Here is a 23,788-nt window from a genome sequence, read left to right on the forward strand (position 1 = left end):
AATATGTGAGATACCAGAGACATTCATTTATCTAACAAGTGTCTATTAAGCACCTGCTATGATCTAGGCACTGTTTTGAGAGTTGATAAACTGTCTCCCGTGGAGCTTACATTCTAGTGGGGAAGGGTGACAAACAAGATAACAATAAACATAACAAGTAAGTAAATTATATAATATGTTGGAAGGTGATAAATTCTATCTTTAAAAATAGTGCAGGATACAGGAATTGGGAGTAGTGGAGTGGGTGGATTTACGTTTCAGTGGAGCATTCACAATGTATCTCAATGAGGAGGTGTCATTGGGACTGACTTGCTTCCTGAGGGAGTTAGCAGCATGAATGGATATTTGGGGAATTAGAGCTGTACTCCAGCTACCTGAGAACAGCCAGTGTGGAGGCTCTGAGGTGAGGGCTTGCCTGCTGTGTTGAGAATTAGTGAGGGGCTGGTGAGAGCAGTGAGCAGAAGACAATAGTAAATGAAGTCAGATCAGTTTGTGAGGTCACAGGAGTACTGTTTGAGAGACTTAGAACCCAAGTCTCCTAACTTCTAGTGCATTGCTCTTTGTTATCCCATGACCTTAACTCATCCTAATTTTTCTGACCTTTAGTTGTGGTAGTTGGAAGCGATGAACCTAAGCATAGGTCTAGAGTCCTATATTTGTATTTGGCAGTTGATTATGTGGAAAAGAAAAAAGTAAAACCTAATAATCTAATTGACATAATTATAATACATTAAATTATGATATTCTAACTAAAGTTTGGAAATTTAGCAAGTAAATTTGGTATTGGCATGAATCGCTCTATTATGCAAGAAAAGTAAATGTTTGCCCTAGGCTTTTTTTTGCACTAGCAGACATTCAGAAAATTATTACATATTTATGAGAGTATCTTTTTTTTTTTTTTAAATATATCTTTATTGATTTCAGAGAGAGGAAAGGAGAGGGAGAGACAGAAACATCAATGATGAGAGAGTCATTGATCAAGCCCACAACCCGGGCATGTGCCCTGACTGGGAATCGAACCCTGATCTCCTGGATCCTAGGTCAATGCTCAACCGCTGAGCCACGCCCGGCCGGGCTATGAGAGTATCTTACAGTAATATCTCACTTTTGTAATATCATCAAGGAGTGATGTGACCCACATGTGTGCATTTTGTGTGACAGGAGCATAACCTTCAATTGATACAACTTTTGAAATAATTTTTATAAAACATTTAAAATAAAATTTACCATTAAATTTTCTGATTCAGATCTTTCTATACTAGATTGTACTTTTCACTGTTTCTTTAAAGACGGATATGATGCATTTAAAAAGCTTATTGAATTATCCACTATAAAGCCACCATGTTGTTTACTTCTCTTAACATCTGTTCCCTTATTTCTGAAATGATGATTATAATGTCCACCTCATAGAATCAACAAGTTAAATAATGTATGTTAGATGCCTAAAACTGGGCCTGGCACATTAGTAAGAATTAAATAAGTGATAATTTTTAAAAGAAATTATAATGGTAAAAGAAATATAAAGTTTTTGAGGTCTTAGGCATGAATTTGAGTACTTTCCTTTTCTTGACCCTACCTTTCAAATTTTATCTGCGTTCTTTCTTCCTTCACTATGTCCCTTCTTCCAGCTAAGGCTTAATCTGTCCATGCTGGGAGTTTTCAAGATCTAATTCTAAGCCTTTCATGTTATGCAGACTTTTCTCTGATGATTAAACCATTTTCATGTATTATTCTATAGTGATAGATTCAGGGATAATTAAGCCATAGGATTATTTGCATTCTAAATGTCTTCAGGCTATTGTCATTTGGGGGCTCTTTTGTTGAATTTTTATAGTTCTTAGCTTCCTTCTTCACTGTCAGCTCCTATTACTTGTTGCTGTCAATGCAGCGGTTTTTTTGTTTTTTTTAAATTAGTTTCTCACTGCTTCTCATCTTTAGTGTCTGATCTGCTGAGTGTTGACTTATTGAATAATCAAGTTTTATAAAGTAATGTCTATGGCAGGAATGGAAAGTAAATTTTAGCTCGTGTGTTGATTTTGATTGGTAGTGGTTGCCCGGAGTGCTGTGTTAAGCAGGATTCTACATCCAAGTTTGATGAGAAAGTTCTCTGATAATGAAAAGGGATGGCAGCATGAGTAACCACGTATTTGCCATTTATTGTCTAAAGTAAGAGTAAATAGGCACTGCATGAGAATCTGAGAGGGTTCTGTAGTGAATAAAATATGTCACTTAGTATGTGGGTTGTGATATGATTTTTACCCTTAGATGCCTTTTTGGTTATTGGTTACCCTTTTACCTTAGACATCGATGTTTCCAAATAACTTATCCATTGATAGGTAAAGGAAATGGCTTAAAAGGATTCTGTCTCGCACTATTCAAGTTAACTTCGTTTACTCGGTAATTATGTGATTAAAAATTTAGAGTATGTAAAAACTTAGAGTTTTCTTCACTTGATATTCTGTATTTTATTAAAATTGCATACTAAGTAAAATTGCAAATGTATGATTAAAGCACTGAATGGAGAATACTGGATTATTAATAAGCTTTCACAAGGCAGACTGAATTTCTGTGTACTTCATTATGATGGCAATAAATAGGCATGTCTGTATGATTATTAGTTTTTATAATCATCTAATTTGTGAATATATTTGAGGAAGTTTAAATTTTTTAATGAATTATTTCTGCTGTCTTTTCTTTTACACATATCACCTATAACTTTTGCAGGTTGGATTTGCTACCATTTTATGCGAGATTGGTTGCTACATTGCATCCCTGCATGTCTGATGTAGCAGAGGATCTTTGTTCCATGCTGAGAGGGGATTTCAGATTTCATGTATGTATTTAAGCATTTATTTTGTAATTTACATATATACATATACTTGAAAGTTGAGTGAAGATTCTTTAGCTTAAGAATATGATTACTTTATTGGTAAGCATATTTTTGAAATTCGATAGTGGTCTGAGAGTTCAGAATATAGGTCTTCTAAATTTTTTAAATATAAATTTACTCAACAAAGCTTGAAAAGATTAAGTGATATTCCAATTTGCGGTTGAGCTGTTGCTGCTACCTTGTTTCCCCATTGTAGGTACTGCACATTTTGCTTTTGTAAAGTGGACACCATTCTCCAAGGTCACACCATTGGCCTCCAGCAGACCTCATTGGTGTTCCCAGAAGAAACAGGATTGGCCATTACAAGTCAGGGCATAGTGCCTGTAGGATGCCTGTTTAGGTTTCGGGGTTCCAAATGTTTGGGGCACGTGAGGTTTCACAAATTATGTGATCTCAGTGAATGCTGTTGTAGCCCATGTTTTTATTGATTCTTGCCTTAAGAATCTTTACCTTGGATACTGGTGAATTCTTTAAAAAGTACCCTGGTAAGTACCAGGGACCTGTTACAGACAACTTGCTTCCCTTTCCGGTCCCAGGAGTCTTAGTAGACTGACTGCCTGTTAGTGGTTTTTCAAAACCCATGTTACCCAGTTATCTTGTGGAGGTGTTAAAGTTTCAAATATAGTCTTGAAAACAAATGATACATTGGAGGACTGAAAGTGAACATTAGTAGACTTTGAAAAGACATGAAATTAAAGTTTTTATGTTGTTAGCCAATGGAAAAATTGTGTTTACAAAATTTAGCTTTATAGCAAGTTGCTTGGAATGCAAATAAATGTTTGCTGTGCTCAATATGCACTTTATTGCACTTTACACAAATCAGTATTGTTGAGCACTCAGAGAACAATTCCTGCGGTCGGGACTTTCACTATGTAGTTGGGGAGATAAAGCATAAGCACTCAGAAAAGCTAGAAGAGAAATAAAAATTTAAACCCTAAATATATTTCATATTATAAGGAATTGCATGCTTAATTGCCAAATGACTTGAGAGTCATTACCTTGAGTTTAGAGAAAGGCGAAAGTATCATTGATGGGTGGGACCATCTCTAAAGGCTTCTTGTCCTAGGTGTTAATCTGTTAATATGAGATTTGTGGTTAACATTTTTCTGGGCCAGCTTTTGCTAAAGTATATTTCAGATTTTCATAGTATTAAGTAAAGGCAGGTTCCTATGTTTAAGGAAGTTTGGAATCACTGAGATCAAGAAAGTTAAATGATTTTGTTTTTACTTTATTATAAGAAGTCTGAAAACTTTAATAGGGTAATGTACACTGTGAACCTTCTGGAGGGAGTTAAATATATAGCCACTCAAAGAACATACTTTGATAAATGCTACTAGTTCAAGGACAGATGCATCAGAAGCCATGATATTCTTGTTGATATATTTAATCTTATTATACAAACAAGAAAAACTGTTTTACTAGCAGACAGTATGATTGTATTATATTGAGGTAAATGCATATGCCCTCAACCAAATCCAAAATTAAACAAAACACAAGTTGCTGCACCAAACGTAATTAGTGCTTTTGGTGAGAAACTTAAAATTAAGAAAATTCTATTCATGTATACTTCCCCTCTCACCTTTGAAAATTGGAATGGGAGTTGAAGGAACTGGTATATTTTGTTACTGATAGCAACTAGAAGAATATCAATGTTAGGAGAATACTTTGGTAACCACTGCTTTCAGGCGAGAGGAGAAAGGGAACTTGAAGTTATTGATCACCTACTTTTTCCACAATCTGTTTGTTCCCCACCCCCAAATCTGCACACTTTGCCAATGACTTTTTATTAGGTTATAAGTATGCTTAACACTAATATCCTTAAATGAAAATAAAATAATAGCAACAAGCAAACCTATCCCCCTCCCTGCCCCTCCATTCTCTTCCGTTTCCTTCTTGTTCAAGTTGTTTTTTGTTTTTTTTTAAAATATATCTTTTATTGATTTTAGAGAGAGGAAGGGAGAGGGAGAGAGAGATAGAAACATCAGTGATGAGAGAGATACTGATTGGCTGCCTCCTGCACGCTCCCTACTGAGGATTGAGCCCGCAACCTGGGCATGTGTCCTGACCAGGAATTGAGCTTGCGATCTCCTGGATCCATGGCTCAACCGCTGAACCATGCCCAGCCAGGCATTGTTCAAGTTTTTTAAAGTATACTTGTCTCTTCTACTGCTGACATTTATCCTTTGTTCTACCATCATAGCACCCTGGCAGAGACCACCAGTGTCTTCCTAATTGCCTAATGTTAGTTGATGTCTCTGCAAATTCTAAACTGCTGGACTCTTCTGCTTTTTAGGAAACTCTCATTCTGGCTGTACCACATGCTAGCGTTGTAACTTAGCGTTGGCCAAGTTACTTAAGTGTTCTAAACCTCAGTTTCCTTGCCTATTAAATGGGGATAATAATTGTATCTTTTAAAACAAGATTGTTCTTAAGGATTAAATGAGATAATGCATATAAAGTTGATCACACATTGCCCAGACACAGATATCATTGTAATAGTAATTCTTTTCTCCCACCACTTTCTCCTAGTTCTTACTTATGACTACCATTCTCAGTGTCCTTTGCTCTTTTTTCCAGCTGAGTTTATGTGTTGGTGTTCCTCAGACTTTCTTCCTTCACCCTCCTTTTTGATGGAACACATTTTACCTGGGGTTCAGTTAACATCTCTTTCCCAGCAACCTCCAATACATATCTCTTGCCAGAACCTCTCTCCTGGTGCTTAGTAAGTTCTCATGTACTTCTAGCCAAATAATGTTCGTAAAATCATTAATTTCTTCTAAAAAATGTCTTTATCCTTCTCTTCCTTATTATATCAACTTCTATACTCTCCCGGTAAATTTGCAATATATTTTATCTGATCACTAAGAGAAATACCTCGATTTTTGCCCCTCTGACATTTAGGAGCCAGTGGTCACAAAATTCTGTTGATACTGTCTTCTATAACACCTTCTCAAATCTAGGGTTTTCTCTTCATACCCACTGCCACTGCCTTCCATTTTCCATAGCTTGAATTATGAGAATAGCTTTTTAACCAGGTATATCCCCCATCTCTGCTATCTAGCTCCATCATATTGTGACAATCTGATTTCATTTGACCTTGCTTAAGAATCTCACCTGAGAAATAAAGCTGGTTAGCAGAACTGCATGAAACACATATAGTAGTCAAAGAAATTCTAGTATTCTAGTTAAAACAACAGATTCATTAATTTGACTGGCAGAGTAGTAAAGCTAATAGAAATGAAATCATTCACATATACTATGATAGAAATTTAGAGAGGGAATTTGGCAATATGTTTCAAAAGCCTAAGAGGCATTCATAAATTGGACAACTCTGAGAATCTGTCCTAACAGTTCTATAGACCCCCAGTGCTTTATTCATATCATGAATTGTAATAGGAAAAAAGTGGAAAATAGCCTAAAAGCCAAACAATGGATTAAGAAAGTGATATAGAGCCATTGAAAGTGGTATTTACCAAAAAGTTTTCATTTTATAGAGAAAGCACTTTTAGGGGGCAAAAAGCAAGCTATAAAATCTTACACGTATAAACAAAGTTACGTTAAAATGCATTATCAATATGTTAGCAGTGACTATCTTTGAATAGTGAGAAATAATTTTTCTTTTTTAGTTCTCCGTGTTCTCTAAATTTTTAGCACAATCTACTTCTCTGATAATGGAGGGGACAGCTTTTATATAAAATATAAATAAGCATATCACCCTCACAGATTGACATTTTAAAAAAAATTTAATTTTTCCCCATCACCATTTATCCCCCCATACCCTCTTCCACTCTCCCTCACCCCGGCAATTACCACACGGTTGTTTGTAACTGATTGACATTTTTAAAATTAGTGTTCTTTTAGCTTTATAAATAAGCCTCTCTTGCTAAAATAAGTTAACCACATATCCCAATATAGGTATATTTATTTATAAATTATATGCATTTGCAATTGTACCAAGTATTTTATGTACATTATAAAACATACAATACTAAATTGAAAAGTGTTATATAAAAAACAAAAACAAAAATAGAAGTTCCAAAAAATTTTTCCCCCACACTCCTGTAGATCAAGAGTCTTGCCCATCCTACTTTGGAGATTAGTGGTCCACAGAATAAAATAAGCTTCTTTGAAGGAAAATTTACTTGTTTATAGACTTAGTGCTTACTTAGTATTTAGCCTATAGTAGATTTTCCAAAAAATTAGTTGAGTGATTGTGAGAATAAAGTTTATTTAAAACAAAATGAACAAATTACGGAGAACAGAAAGTATGTCTATTATAGATGACATTTGGGTGCGGGAGTGTTCTTTTGATAGGAAAATAATGAATGATAGGCCTTGGAAATTCTTTTTATGTGTTGACATATCTTAAGGCTTTTTATTAATAATGCATATGAATTTAGTTATTCAGTTAATCTCAATTTCAGCTCTCATTAATGAATTAGCTGTAAGCACCATTTTTGCTAAAGATGATTGATTATGTAAATAAGGAAGCATTTCAAAAATGATACACTGAAGCTGAATATTTAGGGGAAGTAGTAGGACTGGGAAATACATATACATGTTTTTAGAAATCTCCTTGGGTGATTCAGGATGCATAAGCTCTTAACTGCAGTGGAGTATCATAGAATTTTAAGTATTACTGAGCATTACAGCTTTTAAAACATGTAACATAGTGTATTATCCAGTTACTCTTAAATATCATTGAGGTTAAAAAGATACAATCTCACTAGCATGACAAAATTATAGAATTTTCAAATGAAATATTAGAAATCAATTCTCTCATTCCCTTATTTTTATATGAAAAAAACCTGAAGGCTTTTCAAAAGACTGTAACTTATGCAAAAAAAAAGACTAACTCATTCTGAATCGTCGTTCAATATTTTCCAGTCTCATTTGTTGACTCCTTTTGATCAAAAGGTATGTCAAAACACTTCTGCAGCCTGGCTGGTGTGGCTCATTGGTTGAGCATCGACCTATGATCCAGGAGATCGAGGTTCAATTCCCGGTCAGGGCACATGCCCGGGTTGTGGGCCGGATCCCCAGTCGGGGCCATGCAGGAGGCAGCCAATCAATGACTCATCATTGATGTTTCTGTTTTTCCCCCTCTCCCTTCCTCTCTCTGAAATCAATAGACATATTTAAAAAAAAACAAACAAAAAAATAAAAATTAAAAACAAAAAAACACAAAAAACACACACAAAAAAAACTCCACTTCTGCAAAAATAAATGCAGATGAATTAACGATGTATAATTTTCATATATATTTTATTTATATATATTTTAATTCAGTAATGTCTCAAAAAATTTTAACTCTAAAATAAATACATGCTTAGTGTGGATGATTTAGAAAATATGAAACATATTAAGTAGAAAGAAGGCAGGACAACCACATAATTTCATCAATTAAAAGCAAACCCCAGTGATATTTTAGTGTATTTCTTTACTTTTATTCCTCAGTAGTTTTTCATGGATGAATTTATATTGTATGTACATTTTCCATTCTTTATTTCTCATGCAGAAGCATTTTACAGTGTCATTTAAAACACTTCTTAAACATCATTTTAAAGATTGTATAATCTTTGTCTCGTATATTACTTGCTTATTATCAAGTGAAGTATAGTTATTATCATTACCACCACCACTACCACCACCACCCTTATTTTTATCCTCTTTTACCAAGCGAACCAACAGGTTCAGGGAGTAAATGTGAATTGTGCAAGATGATATACCCTCAAAAAATGGCACAGAATGACCATAAGGGCTTACTTAGATGGTCTGACCATAGACAATTTGTTCTTCTGTCTCTGCAGTACATACATAAACATTAAGCGTTTTCATTTATTTGTTTACTCAGTAAACATTTAGTGTCCATGTATTAGTGATACAAATATAGATAAAATTAATAGTAGCTAATATTTATTGGGCTCTTCCTGGTTCTTGTAGGTACTGTTGCATGTGCTGTGCATATACCAATTCACTTAAGACAACAGCCCTACTAGGCATGTTAGAATTGAGGCATAGAGTTTAAGTAACAGTGAGTAAATTATAGAGCTGGGATTTAAACCCAGCAAATCTGGTCCAGGATCCACATTCTTAATCTATCTAGGAGTTCACAAAGTAAAAAAAATTAATAAGATCAAACATATTTGTGAAAGGGTCTTTATGAAGGCTACATTCTTTTCTAAATTGCAAGGCTAAAACAGTCAAGTTTATTCAGTATAATTTTGTTTAATGTTAGAAACTAGAATCTAGTTAGTTCTATTATTTTTCCTGTTTGTCTCTAATCCCAAAGCTATTTTGAATTCCTACATGATGTGATTAAAGTTCTGTAAGTTAAGTTTTTGTGATTTTATTTTGAACTGATGCAGTTTTATTGATGCTTTAGATTAAATACACTTATAGTGAGCTCTAATTTTTTTTTTTTAAAATATATCTTTATTGATTTCAGAGAGAGGAAAGGGGAGGGAGAGAGAGAGATAGAAACATCAGTGGTGAGTCATTGATTGGCTGCCTCTTGCACACCCCCGACTGGGGATTGAGCCCGCAACCCAGGCATGTGCCCTGACCGGGAATCGAACCCTAATCGCCTAGATCCTAGGTTGATGCTCAACCGCTGAGCCACGCCCGGCCGGGCTAATTTTTTTTTTTTAATGAGTAAGCAGTTTTATTTAAAAATGATCACTGAAGATCTAAAAGGTCTAAATACCACCTCTGCATGCTATAGAAAATAGGTCCTTAAAAATGAAGATGATAAATTTTATTTAAGTGTTAGCTGCCTGAGTATGTAGAATTTAGTATTTATATATAAATGATTATTATTAGTTGTCCAGCTGCTGGTCAGGTTAGGCCCTCTTTCAAACCCCAGCACATACTAGTGTAGTGGAATTCTCAAGTAACAGAAGACAGGGATTTTAGTGCTGATCCTTGGCCAAGTGATTTGTTAGGTTTGTGTTCTTTTATTGTTGTCTTAACTGTCAGATCAGAATTGTAACAGGTATTGTTCCTTTTAGAATGTTGTTATGTGGAACAAGTACGATAGTGTTCTGAAAAAGAAGAGAACACCAGACTAGTTCAGGCACCAACATATTTTTGTCCTTATTGTTCAAATAAAAGGTTTCAAGTCTGTAGGTTTGAAAATATAATTCTTAGGTTAAATTCAGTTACATTTATCTTGAGGTGTCTGTTCACATTGTCTGTTGTAATAGGATTTTGTCATATTCTGTATTTCTTCATATATGTGCCTAAGTAGGGGGTTATATTTGCAAAGGACTTGAGCTTTGATATATGACTGTGACTGGTAATAAAAAAGAATAGTTATATTGGAAATTTTATTATAATGAATTTTTAATAAAAATGCAATATATAGTTTGTCACCATAATACACCAACTGAGCCTTCATAATATTTTTGCTTAAGTGAGCTCTCGGCGTTCATTATTTATAAAGCAGCATCTCCTAAAGTGTGTTCCTTATATATTAATAAAATGGGAGGCTAACTAGTCAGAGTTAACATTTCCAAGGGGGGATTTATGTTGCCAAATAAATTTGAGAAACATTGAATTAAGTTCAACAGATTTCTTATTTTGAGACCCTCTTAAGCCTGATAAAATGCATTATTTGATTATGGAACTGTTTGTGCAAAGCACATTCTGGCACTGGTGTTCTATAGAGCTTGTTTTGCCTTAACTGAAAACAGTTTGAATATTGCAAGAAACTATACCCAAATTTACTTAAAGTATTGAAGTGAATTCAGTATTATTAAAATAACAGTTCTTACCAAAGAGATTTCAAAATGTTAATTATCTAAGGAGTATCTCTTTTAATTTGTAGGTGCGAAAAAAGGACCAGATCAATATTGAAACAAAGAACAAAACTGTTCGTTTTATTGGAGAACTAACTAAGTTTAAGATGTTCACAAAAAATGATACACTGCATTGTTTAAAGGTTAGTGCTGAATTATTTGAATTATTTTTAATAGACAAGTTTATAGTTTTAGTTACAAATGCTAGAAAAATAATTTAAAAATATTTGATTAATCCAAAGGAAAGCAAGAAGGGAGTAAAAAGGAACATTAAACAGATGAGCAAAATAGAAAACAAATAATAGGATGGTAGATACAAAAACACAACTGTAACAGTAATTGCGTGAAATATAAGACAAAATACGTCAAGTAAAAGCCTTAGGACTATAAGGCTTGATTAAAACACCACCACTATATGCTGCCTATAAGAGACATACAGGCTTGGGCAAAAGTAGGTTTATAGTTGTGAGTACGTGAAACACAGTTTGTTCTTGTATTATTATTTACTGTAGTATTTGTACAACTGTAAACCTACTTTTGCCCACCCCTTTATAAATATCAGAAAGGCTGAAGTAAAAAGATGGGGGAAATATACCATGGAAGCACTATTCAAAAGACACTTGGTTGCATTATTATCAGACAAAGTAGACTTTGAGGCATGACGCTGTATTAGAAATAAAGGTTAGCCCTGGCCTGTGTGGCTCAGTTGGTTCCATGTACTGAAAGGTCACTGGTTCAGTTCCCCATCATGGCACGTGCCTGGGTGTAGGCTCTATCCCCAGTATGGGGTGAGCAGGAGGCAGCCAGTCACATCAGTGTTTCTCTTTCTCTCCGCCTCCCTTCCTCTCTCCCTAAAATCAATAAAAACATATTCTAAAAAAAAGAAATAAAAAAAGGTTAGTTGATAGCAATGAACGTGTTACTTCCTGAATTAGTATGCATCTAATAATGTAGCTTGAAAATATATATAAAGCAAATACTGACAGGGAGAAGAGAAATAAATCCACAATCATAGTGTGGGAGACTTGAAAATACTTTTTAATAGCTGAAAGAACAGGCAGACAAAATTAGTATGTACTGTATATACAGAATTGAACAACACAATGAACAATCTTGATCTAATTGGCACTATACCCAATAGCATCAGAATTTACAGTGTCTTCAAATGCAAATGGACCATTTACCAAAATCAACCGTAAAGAAAGTCTCAGCAAATAAGAGAAGGTTGAAATTATTCAAATTTTGTTTTTTGTCCACAATGGAATTTAAACTAGAAATCAGTAACTAATATGTATGGTAAAGTTGATGCAGCTAGATGGAATAATTCTATATATGGAATTGTTCATTATTAACAATAATACTATCAAATTGATTTCCTTGGGATATTACTAGGTATATCACACAAAATGGGTCTCATGGATTCAAGTATATTTGGAAAACCCTGAGTTAAACAAATTAAACAAATTTCTTTACAGCATGGTTTATTAGTGTTTAAAATACTAATAGTCATTGTAAATATTCAAGGGGTTAAATTTTCTAGGTCTACTTGGAACATCTCACGATACTATAGTACATTTAGGGAAACTCTGAACAGCATTTTATGAGGGATTGTGAAAGTTTCCTCAATACTATAATTGAAAGGAATAATTTTAACAGTATATTTCTTTGGACTAAGTATTAAAACTTATTGGAAGGGTATATTTCTTTGACAGAAATTTCATTTCTATAAATTGGTTTTAAGAAAATAATCATAAATGTGTGTACAGATTTATCTACATGGATGTTTGTCACATCATTATAATAGCAAGAAATTTTAAACAATTTGAATGTCCAATAAATAAGAATCAATTAAGTTTTAGTACAGTTTATGTTATACAGTAGTACTTTTAAATCATGCCATAGTAAGATAAATAAGGACATGGGAAAATATTCAAGTTAGCCCAAACAAACAAACAAAACAAAACAAAATATCAAATGATGTGATATGTCTGAATCTATTTTGGTTTAGAAAATATGCATAGTAAAAGATTGGGAGGATAAATACTACTAAAATGTGGTAATGTGTTGTGTTTGTAACTTTCATACAATAAGTCTTTTGTAGTCAGAATTTTAAAAATAACTAACACAGAGTCATTTAGAAAATGTTAGCTATGTATTGTGATGTGTTTAAATGTGGCATTTAATAATACATTTAGAAAGAGCTTTGATATTAATTTCCATATAGCTGTCTAAAAGGAAAGACATTAAATATATTGAAGCTTTTAGGTAAGATTTTTATGGAGAAACACAAAAGATGCCCAGCAATGAAGATTGTTAAACTAAAAGACTAGCTTTTGTTTTTTATACTGATTTTTTAAAGTTGTTACACAAATTAGAAATATAATATTTTTTTTCTCTAATAGGATTGAAGTATTGTCTTTGTGGTTTTTCATCATTATTATTATTACAGATGCTTCTCTCAGATTTTTCCCATCACCATATTGAAATGGCATGCACCCTACTGGAAACATGTGGAAGATTTCTTTTCAGATCTCCAGAATCTCACTTGAGGACCAGTGTACTTTTGGTAAGGGCTTGAGAATCCTAGCAAAAGCTTGAGATTCTTGATTTATTTGAGGGGTTAAAAATATTGACCAGTGCCTCTTACCTTGCTCTGCCATATAAACATAAACATTTCTACCTCAGTTCGAACATCCCATACATATGAGCTGCCATTCCTGGAGAGTTGTTGGAATTTTTCTTACTTGGCTCTCATCTCAGTGAGTTAATAGTATTTGTGAATAGGTATTAAGTTTAACCAAAAATAGCTTGACAAATGATGAAAATGAGCAGGTACTCTTAATACTATTATGTTAGTTTAGGTTGGTGTGCCATAAGCACGTAAAGTATAAACTTAACATACAATTACATTTTAAAATGAAACATAAAAATATAAGCCTAAAAAATTACCTTGGGGGAGAAATTATTTCTTAAGTTTATTAGGATCCCAAAATGGCCATTGAGTTTATTAAGCAATTAAGTTATTATGCTTATTGATAATATCTATGCATTTTGCTGGTAGCCTTTGGCAAGGTTGGTGTTAGTGTTCAAGAGGGCTCTTGGTTTAGGAATCCCTGGGCATGCACAGTCTTACATCAGTGTTGCTGTTAACAAAAGTCTTGATTGTGTCATTTTCTCTAGGTATGTTATTTTTTTAGAATCTAGTTGTGAGCCTGAATTCTCTGTCGATGATATTTAGAAATGAAGAAACATGAGAATTTATTTCTCCTAAACAAAAATATTAATGTGAAGGTCATCAAATGGAATTGACTTCCAAATTCTTTCTAGGTTTATATCATATTAATCATATAATAATTATTCCAAGTTCAAATTTTTATTGTAACAAGGAGAAAACTCTTCCTCCTCTTTGACTCATACTGGTAAGGTTAAATGAGACACTGCATATAAAAATGTATTAGTTGAAACTTATACAATGTTTTTAACCAATGTTACCCAATAAATTTAATTTAATAAAAATGTAACAGAGATGCTAGGAAAGCTTAGTTTTTAATATCTACTTTTTATTTACAACATTGAATCCTCAGTATTTATTTTTTGCTGGGGAAAATATTTACTAATTGTGGTAGTATGAGTGAATATCATACTACCTGCCTTCCTGCCTGACTGGTTTTCTTGGCTTAGTGGATCTTTTCCCCTCTTATAGCAAAAGAAGCTAGCCTTTATCAGTGATTCTCTTGCTTTCTGAATAGGAGCCTTATTTATCATTTATCATTTAACATTTTTGTGAGACCTATGTGTCAGGCATGTTAAGACTGGTTAGGAGAAGTGGTACAAAGAATATAGTTGTCAAAGTGGTCCACATCCAGTGCTAATTCTAATACATTGTTGTAAGTGCTTTAATAGAGGTATGCAGAGAATATGGGCTCATGGAGGGGGTATTTAAGCCAGACTGATGAGTTAGGAAATACCTTCCCTAATAGCTTCTTAGTATTCATTGAGTGCAAACCCTTATGTTAGACCCTTGGGATATATAGAGATGAAAAGATAGTCCATGCTTTCCTGGAGTTTAATAAGTCAGAGGAGTAAATAGGCAATTGGAATACATGGTGGTAAATGCAGTATAATAATGTGGGTAAGCATAGGGTATTATGGGCATAGATAGAAGAGGCACTTAATCTAGTCTTGGTATGTCAGGATAAGTTTTGTGGAAAAGTGGCGTTTATTTTAGAGACTAATCTGAGTCTTAAAGGCAGAGAAGAAATACACATCGAGTCAAGCGGGTGCAGATAAGACTGGAGAGGTGGGCAAAAAACTAGATTTATAAAGAGCCCTGAGTGCTTTACCAGCAGTTTCCCTCTACACTCTTAAAACCCAAAGTTCTTACTGTGTCTTCAGAGTCTGGTACTACTTAGCTTTCCCTATGTCTCAGATCTCATCTCATGCAGTTTTCCTGTGGGCACCTCAATGGCCTTCTTTTGGTTTCTGTAACATATATCTCTCCTTAGAACCTCTGTTCTTGCTGTTGATTCTGCTGTGAATGCTGTCCCCATGGCTTTTCTCAACGTTTGTCATCTTTCAGATCATAACTTAGATGTCACTTTCTTAGGCCATCCTTAACCCTCTCTACCTAAAGTAGTCTCCTTGTGACTCTCTAGCTTAGTGCCTTATTATTTTCCTTCATACCACTGATCACAATTATTATTTAAAAGATTGTTAGTTTATTTGTTGAGTTCTTTGTTCTGTCTTCTTATGCCAGACTGTTAGGCTTCATGAAGGTAGAAATCATGTCTGTCTTATTCACTGGTGAGTTCTAGCACCTGGAATAGTGCCTAGAACATAATAAGTGCCAAGTAAAATGTTTATTGAATGACTGGATAAATTCAGTAATCTTAATGCTTAGTATGATGCTGTTTTAAGAATTAGTGCTATTTAAAGATCTTCAGCTAGTCAGTGGTTCTCAACTGGCATCTAGTGGGTAGATGTCAGAGTTGCACAAAACAGTCTACAATGTACAGGAACAGCTCCCATCCCCCCATGGCAAAGAATTATCTAGTACACAGTGTCAAGTTGAGAAAGCCTAAAGTAGATGATGATTGATCAGATCTGTGTTTTTAATCACCTTCTCTGGGTTGATGCTCTGGACAAAGATATAAGACCTTGGAGGCTTTTAGTTTTCTTGTCTATAGAAACATGTCAGATTTATCTGGTATAGTATCAAATGATACGTGCTCTGAGAATAAATTTTTTTTCTCAGTTGTATGTGAAACAGCCAGAGCCAGAGTCACCCCTTTTGTTCATATTTTGTAGTTTGGAAGAGTTATAAATTACCTTTGTTTGTAGCAAAAGTTCTCTGAGTATCTTATTGGACAAGGCCTGAGACCAAGCAGTTATGAGCTAATTTGTTATAAACAAATGATTAGTGGTATATTATGCTTGCACACTCCTAGAAATATCTAGTGATTGTGTTTTTTCTTTTTCTAGCCCTTTATCCTGAAATCTTTTCACTGAGAACAGAAGTTTTGTTAGGAATAAAGAAACCTTAGAATGAACATATATTGACTAATGTAGACTTTTTATTTTAGGAACAAATGATGAGAAAGAAACAAGCAATGCATCTTGATGCAAGATATGTCACAATGGTGGAGAATGCATATTACTACTGCAACCCACCTCCAGCTGAAAAAACAGTGAAAAAGAAACGTCCTCCTCTCCAGGAATATGTCCGGAAACTTTTGTACAAGGATCTTTCCAAGGTTACCACTGAGAAGGTAAATCTTGATGGAATCATGGTCAACCTGGGATTTGTGGTAGTTATATAATATTCAACTAAAGGAATTCTTTTTCATCCTAATGATAATAGTGTTAAAAATAGTGCACTTTTTAAATAGCCTGTGCACAAAATTTTAGGTCAGGGACATATATTTCAGTTTTCCTAGATCAGTTCATTTATAAATTGCTTCAGTGCTCCACAAAGTGTAGATCAGAAATGCAAGTACCTTGCATTATTCACATTTTGTAAATGGAGAAATTGAAGCAGAGCTATTAGTGTCCCAGCAGTAAAGTTTATGAGAGTTGGGATTTGATCCCAAGTTCCATTATGATTGACTTTATACAAGTCACCCTAAGAAGGAATTCATATGATGATATGTAATATATGGGACAGCGTTTTGTTTTCCTGTTATGATAATAACTTCTTACTTTAATTAAAATGGCCATTCTTCTAAATTGAAATTTTTTTTTTTTTTAAATATATCCTTATTGATTTCAGAGAGAGGAAAGGACAGGGAGAGAGAGAGATAGAAACATCAATGATGAGAGAGTCATTGATCGAGCCCGCAACCCGGGCATGTGCCCTGACCGGGAATCGAACCCTGATCGCCTGGATCCTAGGTCGACGCTCAACCACTGAGCCACGCCCGGCCAGGCCAAATTGAATTTTGATGCTGTATATATATTTGAAACTATGACTGTGTCCAGTATTCTGTCGTAAATAAGGCAAAATTTATTTTAATTTTAATAAATTTTGCTTCAGAGCAAGGGATCTTAACTTTTAATAGGCTTCAGGAAGCCCATGACCCTCTGAAATTTCATAATTTTGAATTCTGGGACTGTCTGTATTTTTCTGGAGTGAAGGTCTGTGGCTTTCTTTAGATTCTTGCAAGGGTCGCTTTCCAGAAAAGTTGAAGAAGCACTGATCTGTTATCTTAATTATTGTAGTTACCTTGTTAGAAACTTCACTTTTAAAGTAAGATACATTGAACAAAATATTTCTTGGTTAATTCTACAAGTTGAAACAATACAATGTAGAACTTTTTTCCTTTTAGGAGAAAAAATAAAGTAAATTAACTTCTGGACAGAGAAAACCTATGGGGAGGATAAAGGCAGGAAATAATACATGGGTGGGGTAAAAGGAAATAGGGATGATAGTGCAGCCTTGAAAATTGAAACCAACTTTCAGAGAGTCAGAATAATAGTTGTTTAAAACATAAGGATTTTGACATCTGTTTAGAATTGACTAGAAGTTTGAAAAATATGGAATGCTTAGGCATTTGAGACGACATTAACATTGCCAGTGAATCTGATATGAGAAAATACTTAGTGCTTAAAAGATGGATTGTGGCCCAGCCAGGCATGGCTCAGCGGTTGAGTGTCGACCTAGGATCCAGGCGATTGGGGTTCGATTCCCGGTCAGGGCACATGCCTGGGTTGCAGGCTCCATCCCCAGTCGGGGGCATGCAGGAGGCAGCCGGTCAATGACTCTCTCATCACTGATGTTTCTCTCTCTTCCTCCCTCTCCCTTCCTCTCTCTGAAATCAATAAAAATATATTTTTTTTAAAAAAAAAAAGGTGGATTGTGGATATAGAGATGAAAGGAATACTTTGCAATCTGCCAATAGTATCCATTTTCTTTCAGAATAAAAGTGGAAAGAACTCGATTACAGGTAGAGCTCTGCTGATTATGTCATTACCAGTAGAGTTTTTGAAATAGCAATACCTAACTTTTATGGGGTACTTAAAATGTGCCAGACACTTTCCTACATACTTCACATGTTTTAACTTACAACAGAGTAGGAGGTGCTTTTATTATCCCCTCCTTTTACATATGAGGAAACAGGACAGTGTAATGTCAGTCTTGATGTTATGTTCTCCATCTTAAGTGATCTTTTAACCAGTTCACCTTGGGTTTATTTATTTATTGGAAATTTTTGATTTATAAAAGAAGTGTCTAAGATTATTTACATCAAATGAAGCACAAAAGAAACATTATTTTTGGTGAGCCTTGGCAATTTCTTTCAGTGACCTTAGTATATAAGTATATACTGTTAGCGTGACTGAAGACCTAGAAACTCTAGGAAATTTGGGGGCATTACAGAAAGACGTAGGGAAAATGTGAGTACATTTTGTCAATAATTAGAAAAATCTCATGTTTCATCTCTAAAGTGAAAAAGCCGATAGAGGATCTCCAAAGTATTTTCCATTTCAAAAGTTCTTTATCTGTATAATCATAATAACATATCTATATTATTGAGCATATTGGACTATGTGCTTGTCTTAGTAATTTAATTAAAATTCTCTTCATTTAGGTTTTGAGACAGATGCGAAAGTTGCCCTGGCAGGACCAAGAAGTGAAAGACTATGTTATTTGTTGTATGATAAACATCTGGAATGTGAAATACAATAGTATTCATTGTGTGGCCAACCTCTTAGCAGGACTAGTGCTCTACCAAGAAGATGTTGGAATCCATGTTGTGGATGGAGTTTTAGAAGATATTCGATTAGGAATGGAGGTAACAAGGACTTTCTTTAAAGTTGTCAATTTGGAGTTTGGGAAGAATTTAAACAACTCTTAAATCCTATTATTGAAAAATAATAATTTGAAAACCTTCCTTTCCCTATATGGTGTTGTTTACTATTATCTCTCCAGAACTAGTGGTTTCTTAATATAAACCCTGTTGTACTAGATTTACTAGGCTTCTCTCAGGCTTAATGCTGGGGTTTATTTTGCCTCTTTTTCTCAAATACAGTTGTTTATTTTGGAAGACTATAGTACATTTTTATTATTTCTGGGTTACTATTGGGACTCAAGTTATATGACCCTATAAACTTTTTAATTAGAAGATTGATAATCATTTGGTAAGACTTTCTGTAAGCAGAAGCCTTTTTCTGTAGGCTTATTGTTTTCTTAATTCATGGATAATAGAGAAAATAAGTTATGTGGGGGATAACTACATCTTAATTGCTTTATAGACTAGCAATTCATTTAATGATAGCTTAATACTAAATTTAACATTTAACGTGTTTTTATTAAACTTTTTAAAAAATTGATTTGAGAGAGAGAGAGATCGATCAGCTGGCTCCCACATGTGCCCCAACTGGGGATTGAACCCACCACCCTTTCTTGCACGGGATGACACTTCAACTAACTGAGCCACACCAGTGAGAACATTTCATTTTATTTTGTTTTATTATTAACATTTTATGGATAGCCATTTCCGAGAGAGAGAGAGAAAAGGATATTAGAAAAAAAGGAAAGAACCCATTTTTTTCTGTTTAGCGTTTTTTCAGTAATTGATACTGTCAAGTGACAGAGGGGCATTTTACCTCTTTTCAAACACATTACTGTTCTTTAATGCAAATCTTTTTTTTTCTTCTTTTAGGTTAATCAACCTAAATTTAATCAGAGACGTATCAGCAGTGCCAAGTTCTTAGGGGAACTTTATAATTACCGAATGGTGGAATCAGCTGTTATTTTTAGAACTCTTTATTCTTTTACTTCATTTGGTGTTAACCCTGATGGCTCTCCAAGTTCACTGGACCCTCCTGAGCACCTTTTCAGAATTAGACTAGTGTGCACTATTTTGGATACCTGTGGCCAGTACTTTGACAGAGGTTCCAGTAAACGAAAACTTGATTGCTTCCTTGTATATTTTCAGGTATATAAGCCGAAGTATGCATTTTGGCATCATTTAATACATTGTTTGTGTTAAAAAATAGCCAAGCAGAGACATTGTAGCATTCACATACCATATATGAGGTATATTCATAATTAGATTAAATTTGATTTAATCTGCCTGCAAGGATGGTTTAGAGATTTTAAAATGTTGATGAATTTTATATAAACATTCTAATTGCATTGTAACTTAAAATTCATAATGATTGATTATTAATTTTGGAAATTATTTTGGTATACTTTATAAGTTTAGTATAGTAATTTGTGAACTATGTTACAGTAACTTATGAATTAAGTAACTTGTGATTTTTATATATACATTTTTAACACTCATTTGTGTTGTGGTTTTACATCTAAGATTCTTATTTTTAAATGATCAAATTTTCTTTTTTTAAGGAAAAAACTGTCACTCTAGGGAAAATGAGTTGTTTTTAACACAGAAATATTAGTTCATTTATTGGTAAACTCTTGGGTTGTGCTTTCTATACCATAATTTTTGTTAATTATGTAGACTTATGATTTCGAGCAAGTATAGTATAAATTAAATTCAGATAAAAATACAGAGATGTTTCTCCAACTCCTATAAAGTAGGTATTCCAAAAGTTAACTTTGTAGGTTGGTTGTTCGGAACCCATTCACTATTTCCCATAAAATACAATGTTACAAGTATTGATTACGGTGAACAACTCACTATTGAATTGTCCAGATGTTACTGAAATAAAGTATGAATAGTACCATTCAAGTTTATATGATCACTATTGTTAGTATTGTTTTCATTCATCCATTGATGAAGAAAATACATTTAAAACTACAACTGGAGGTATCAAAAATACATTCACATAATGGCAGGTGTTAAGTGGGGGCAAATACTCTAGGGGAAGAGCAGTTTAACTTTATCCATCGACAGGGGGTTGCACATTTGAGAATCAGATTCCCTGTTGTCTTTGAGGTCTGCCTTAGGTTGGAGACTGCCTGTATTGAAAACCAGTTTTGCTGCAAAGCATTAGCTGTAATTGTCAGCATCCAAAGTAAAATCTCTTTCAGAAGAGAACCCTTATTTGCATTCAGTCTGACATCCCAGGTGGAGAGGAAAGAGCTACCCCAAAATATCCAAGATCAGAAAGAATTAAAAGCATTTTCCATATTGATTAACAGGCAGAAATGTGCAGAAGGGATAAACATGGGGGAATGGGAGTAAAAAGTGAGGCCTGGGGAAGAGGTGAGTGTGTTTTGCCTAGAATGTAGAGTGAACAGTTATGTCTTGGAAGGCCAGGTAGAAAAGATCACCCATAGCAGTGCTTCTAAACTTTAATGTGCATACATATTACCTGGGAATAGTGCTGAGATGCAGATTATGATTCAGTTGGTCTAAGGTGGGAGCCTGAGATTCTGCATTTCTAACAAGCTCCAGTTGAGGTTCGCACTTTCGAGGAGCAAGGACCTGGAACAAACTGGGGAGGAAGAGTGAAGCACTCAGATGTATAACTGTTTATATATAAGTAAATTCTTAGGCCGTGCTCTTTAGTTAGTGTTAACTTACAAGTATAAAACAAAATGAGGGAGCCAGGATAGGAGAAGAGGGAAAATATCTGAACAGTGCCATGTACACAGTAGGTGTTCAATAAATGATTGTTGAGTAATGATTTTTATGTAAAAAAAATATATATATTCAGATACTTTAATTTACCTTTTTTAAAAACATGTATCATAGGGAAAATAACGATCACTTATCAAAACTATGCTTTTGAATCTAGTTGTTTTCATAAAAAGAATTTTTTCTGTAATCCTCACCCGAGGATATTTTTTTCCATTGCTTTTAAGAGAGAGTGGAAGGGGGAGAGAGAGAGAGAGAGAGAAAGAGAAGGAGAAACATCAGTGTGAGAGAGAGATATTGATTGGTTACCTCCCACACAAGCCCCGACAGGGCCAGGGATCGAGCCTGCAACTGGAGCACATCCCCTTGGTCAGAATCAAACCTAGGACTTTTCAGTCCTTGGGCCAATGCTCTCACCACTGAGTGAAACCAGCTAGGGTTGTTTTTGTAAAATTTAACATTTAAACTTGGTTTGGGATTGGGGTTTCTGACTTGTTTTATTATCTGAATATTCATTTGGTATTTTATTCACAATTTTTCCTTGCCTTTAAAAAGATTATGACAGTTATAATAAAACAGTATTTAGATTCAAGTCACCAAATGGCTTTGAAATTGTATAGTTGGAGGGAAATAATTGGAATTAGGATCGTTGCGGTTGACCATTAAAAATGGTAGGTGTTTTGTACAATTTTTTTAGCTTAGTTGTCATAGCTAGGTGGCATCACATTACAGATTATTTTAAAATATTTTTGTTATTAATATTTTATAGCTAAATTTATTTTTTATTTGTCATCAGCGTTATGTTTGGTGGAAGAAAAGTTTGGAGATTTGGACAAAAGATCATCCATTTCCTATTGACATAGATTACATGATCAGTGATACATTAGAACTGCTAAGACCAAAGATCAAACTCTGTAATTCTCTGGAAGAATCCATCAGGCAGGTACACGACTTGGAACAAGAATTCTTGATAAAACTAGGTAAGCAATTAATTACAGAGAGAAAATGAAGGTAATATTGGGCAGATTGTTTTTAGAATTTGCTTTATAATGTTAAAAGAGTTTCCTTTTGTATACTTTCCATTTTGATATTGTTACATACTAGTATTAGCTAAAACCTGGGTGATGTATTTTTTTATTTCATTAAATAATCCCAAATTGGAGGTAAATAGTCATGTAAGAATTGAAGCCAGTGATAGTGATGAATAAAGAATCCTGTTGGCCCCCTCTTAGTTTTAGAATTTTGGTTGCTAATATAAAATCTACTTTTAATCAGAGCAGTTCTTAAAATACAGTATGTAATTGTAACAAGCATTATTTCCCAAGACATTGTAGGCCACTATCCTACAGAATTTGAGACTTTATTCATTGGGAGAGTTGTGTATTTCTAAGGACTAGAGAAAATGTGAGAAACGTGCTATGGGAGAATTGATCTATTTACTTTCTAAGTGTCCCTCTGAGACTGTTGTGGAAGAGTTGTTAGCTCTTTTTTTTTTTCTTAAATGTCTTTATTGATTTCAGAAAGGAAAGGGGGAGAGAGAGATAGAAGCATCAATAATGAGAGAGTCATTGATCTCCTGCCTCCTACGTGCCCCCACTGGGGATTGAGCCTACAACCTGGCCATGTGCCCTGACTGAGAATTGAACCACGTTCTCCAGAATCCTAGGTCAGTGCTCAACTGCTGAGCCATGCCGGCCAGGCAAGAAGAGTTAGCTCTTGAATACCTCCCATGAGGTACTGTAGGAGCCGACTAACTTTGTCAGTGGAAATAACTGGAACAACATATAACCGTACTAATCTGGTTTTCTTGCAGATAGTTGTTAGCATGTTTCATTTTAGTCATTTCAAAGTGACATATGTTTTCAAGCTGTTAAGCTAGTATTTTGTTTCCTGCTAGCACTTGGGACTCCTAAGTCTGTCATTAGGAGATTCTTACCTTCACCAGTTACACTAATTACATAAATTTACTACTTTGCATATCTGAAGAATTTTTTTAAAATTTATCTTTATTGTTGAGTCTTACAGGTGTCCCATTTCCCCCCCCAATTGACCCC

The 23,788-nt window shown here is 34.3% G+C and overlaps 1 protein-coding gene across 2 annotated transcripts in view; it reads left to right on the plus strand.

Annotated features, from left to right (window-relative positions):
- The window catches only part of UPF2 (UPF2 regulator of nonsense mediated mRNA decay), a 108,124-nt gene that overhangs the window by 54,489 nt on the left and 29,847 nt on the right, over positions 1–23,788 (plus strand). For both annotated transcript variants that reach the window (XM_016203930.2, XM_016203929.2), the window contains exons 9-15: positions 2,725–2,833; positions 10,719–10,832; positions 13,139–13,255; positions 16,272–16,457; positions 18,774–18,977; positions 19,848–20,123; positions 22,531–22,714. In XM_016203930.2, the coding sequence (XP_016059416.2) occupies positions 2,725–2,833; positions 10,719–10,832; positions 13,139–13,255; positions 16,272–16,457; positions 18,774–18,977; positions 19,848–20,123; positions 22,531–22,714 (1,190 nt within the window). The remainder of the gene's footprint in view (positions 1–2,724; positions 2,834–10,718; positions 10,833–13,138; positions 13,256–16,271; positions 16,458–18,773; positions 18,978–19,847; positions 20,124–22,530; positions 22,715–23,788) is intronic.

This window comes from Miniopterus natalensis, chromosome 1, assembly GCF_054644295.1.
Source record: "Miniopterus natalensis isolate mMinNat1 chromosome 1, mMinNat1.hap1, whole genome shotgun sequence".
Lineage (NCBI taxonomy): Eukaryota > Metazoa > Chordata > Mammalia > Chiroptera > Miniopteridae > Miniopterus > Miniopterus natalensis.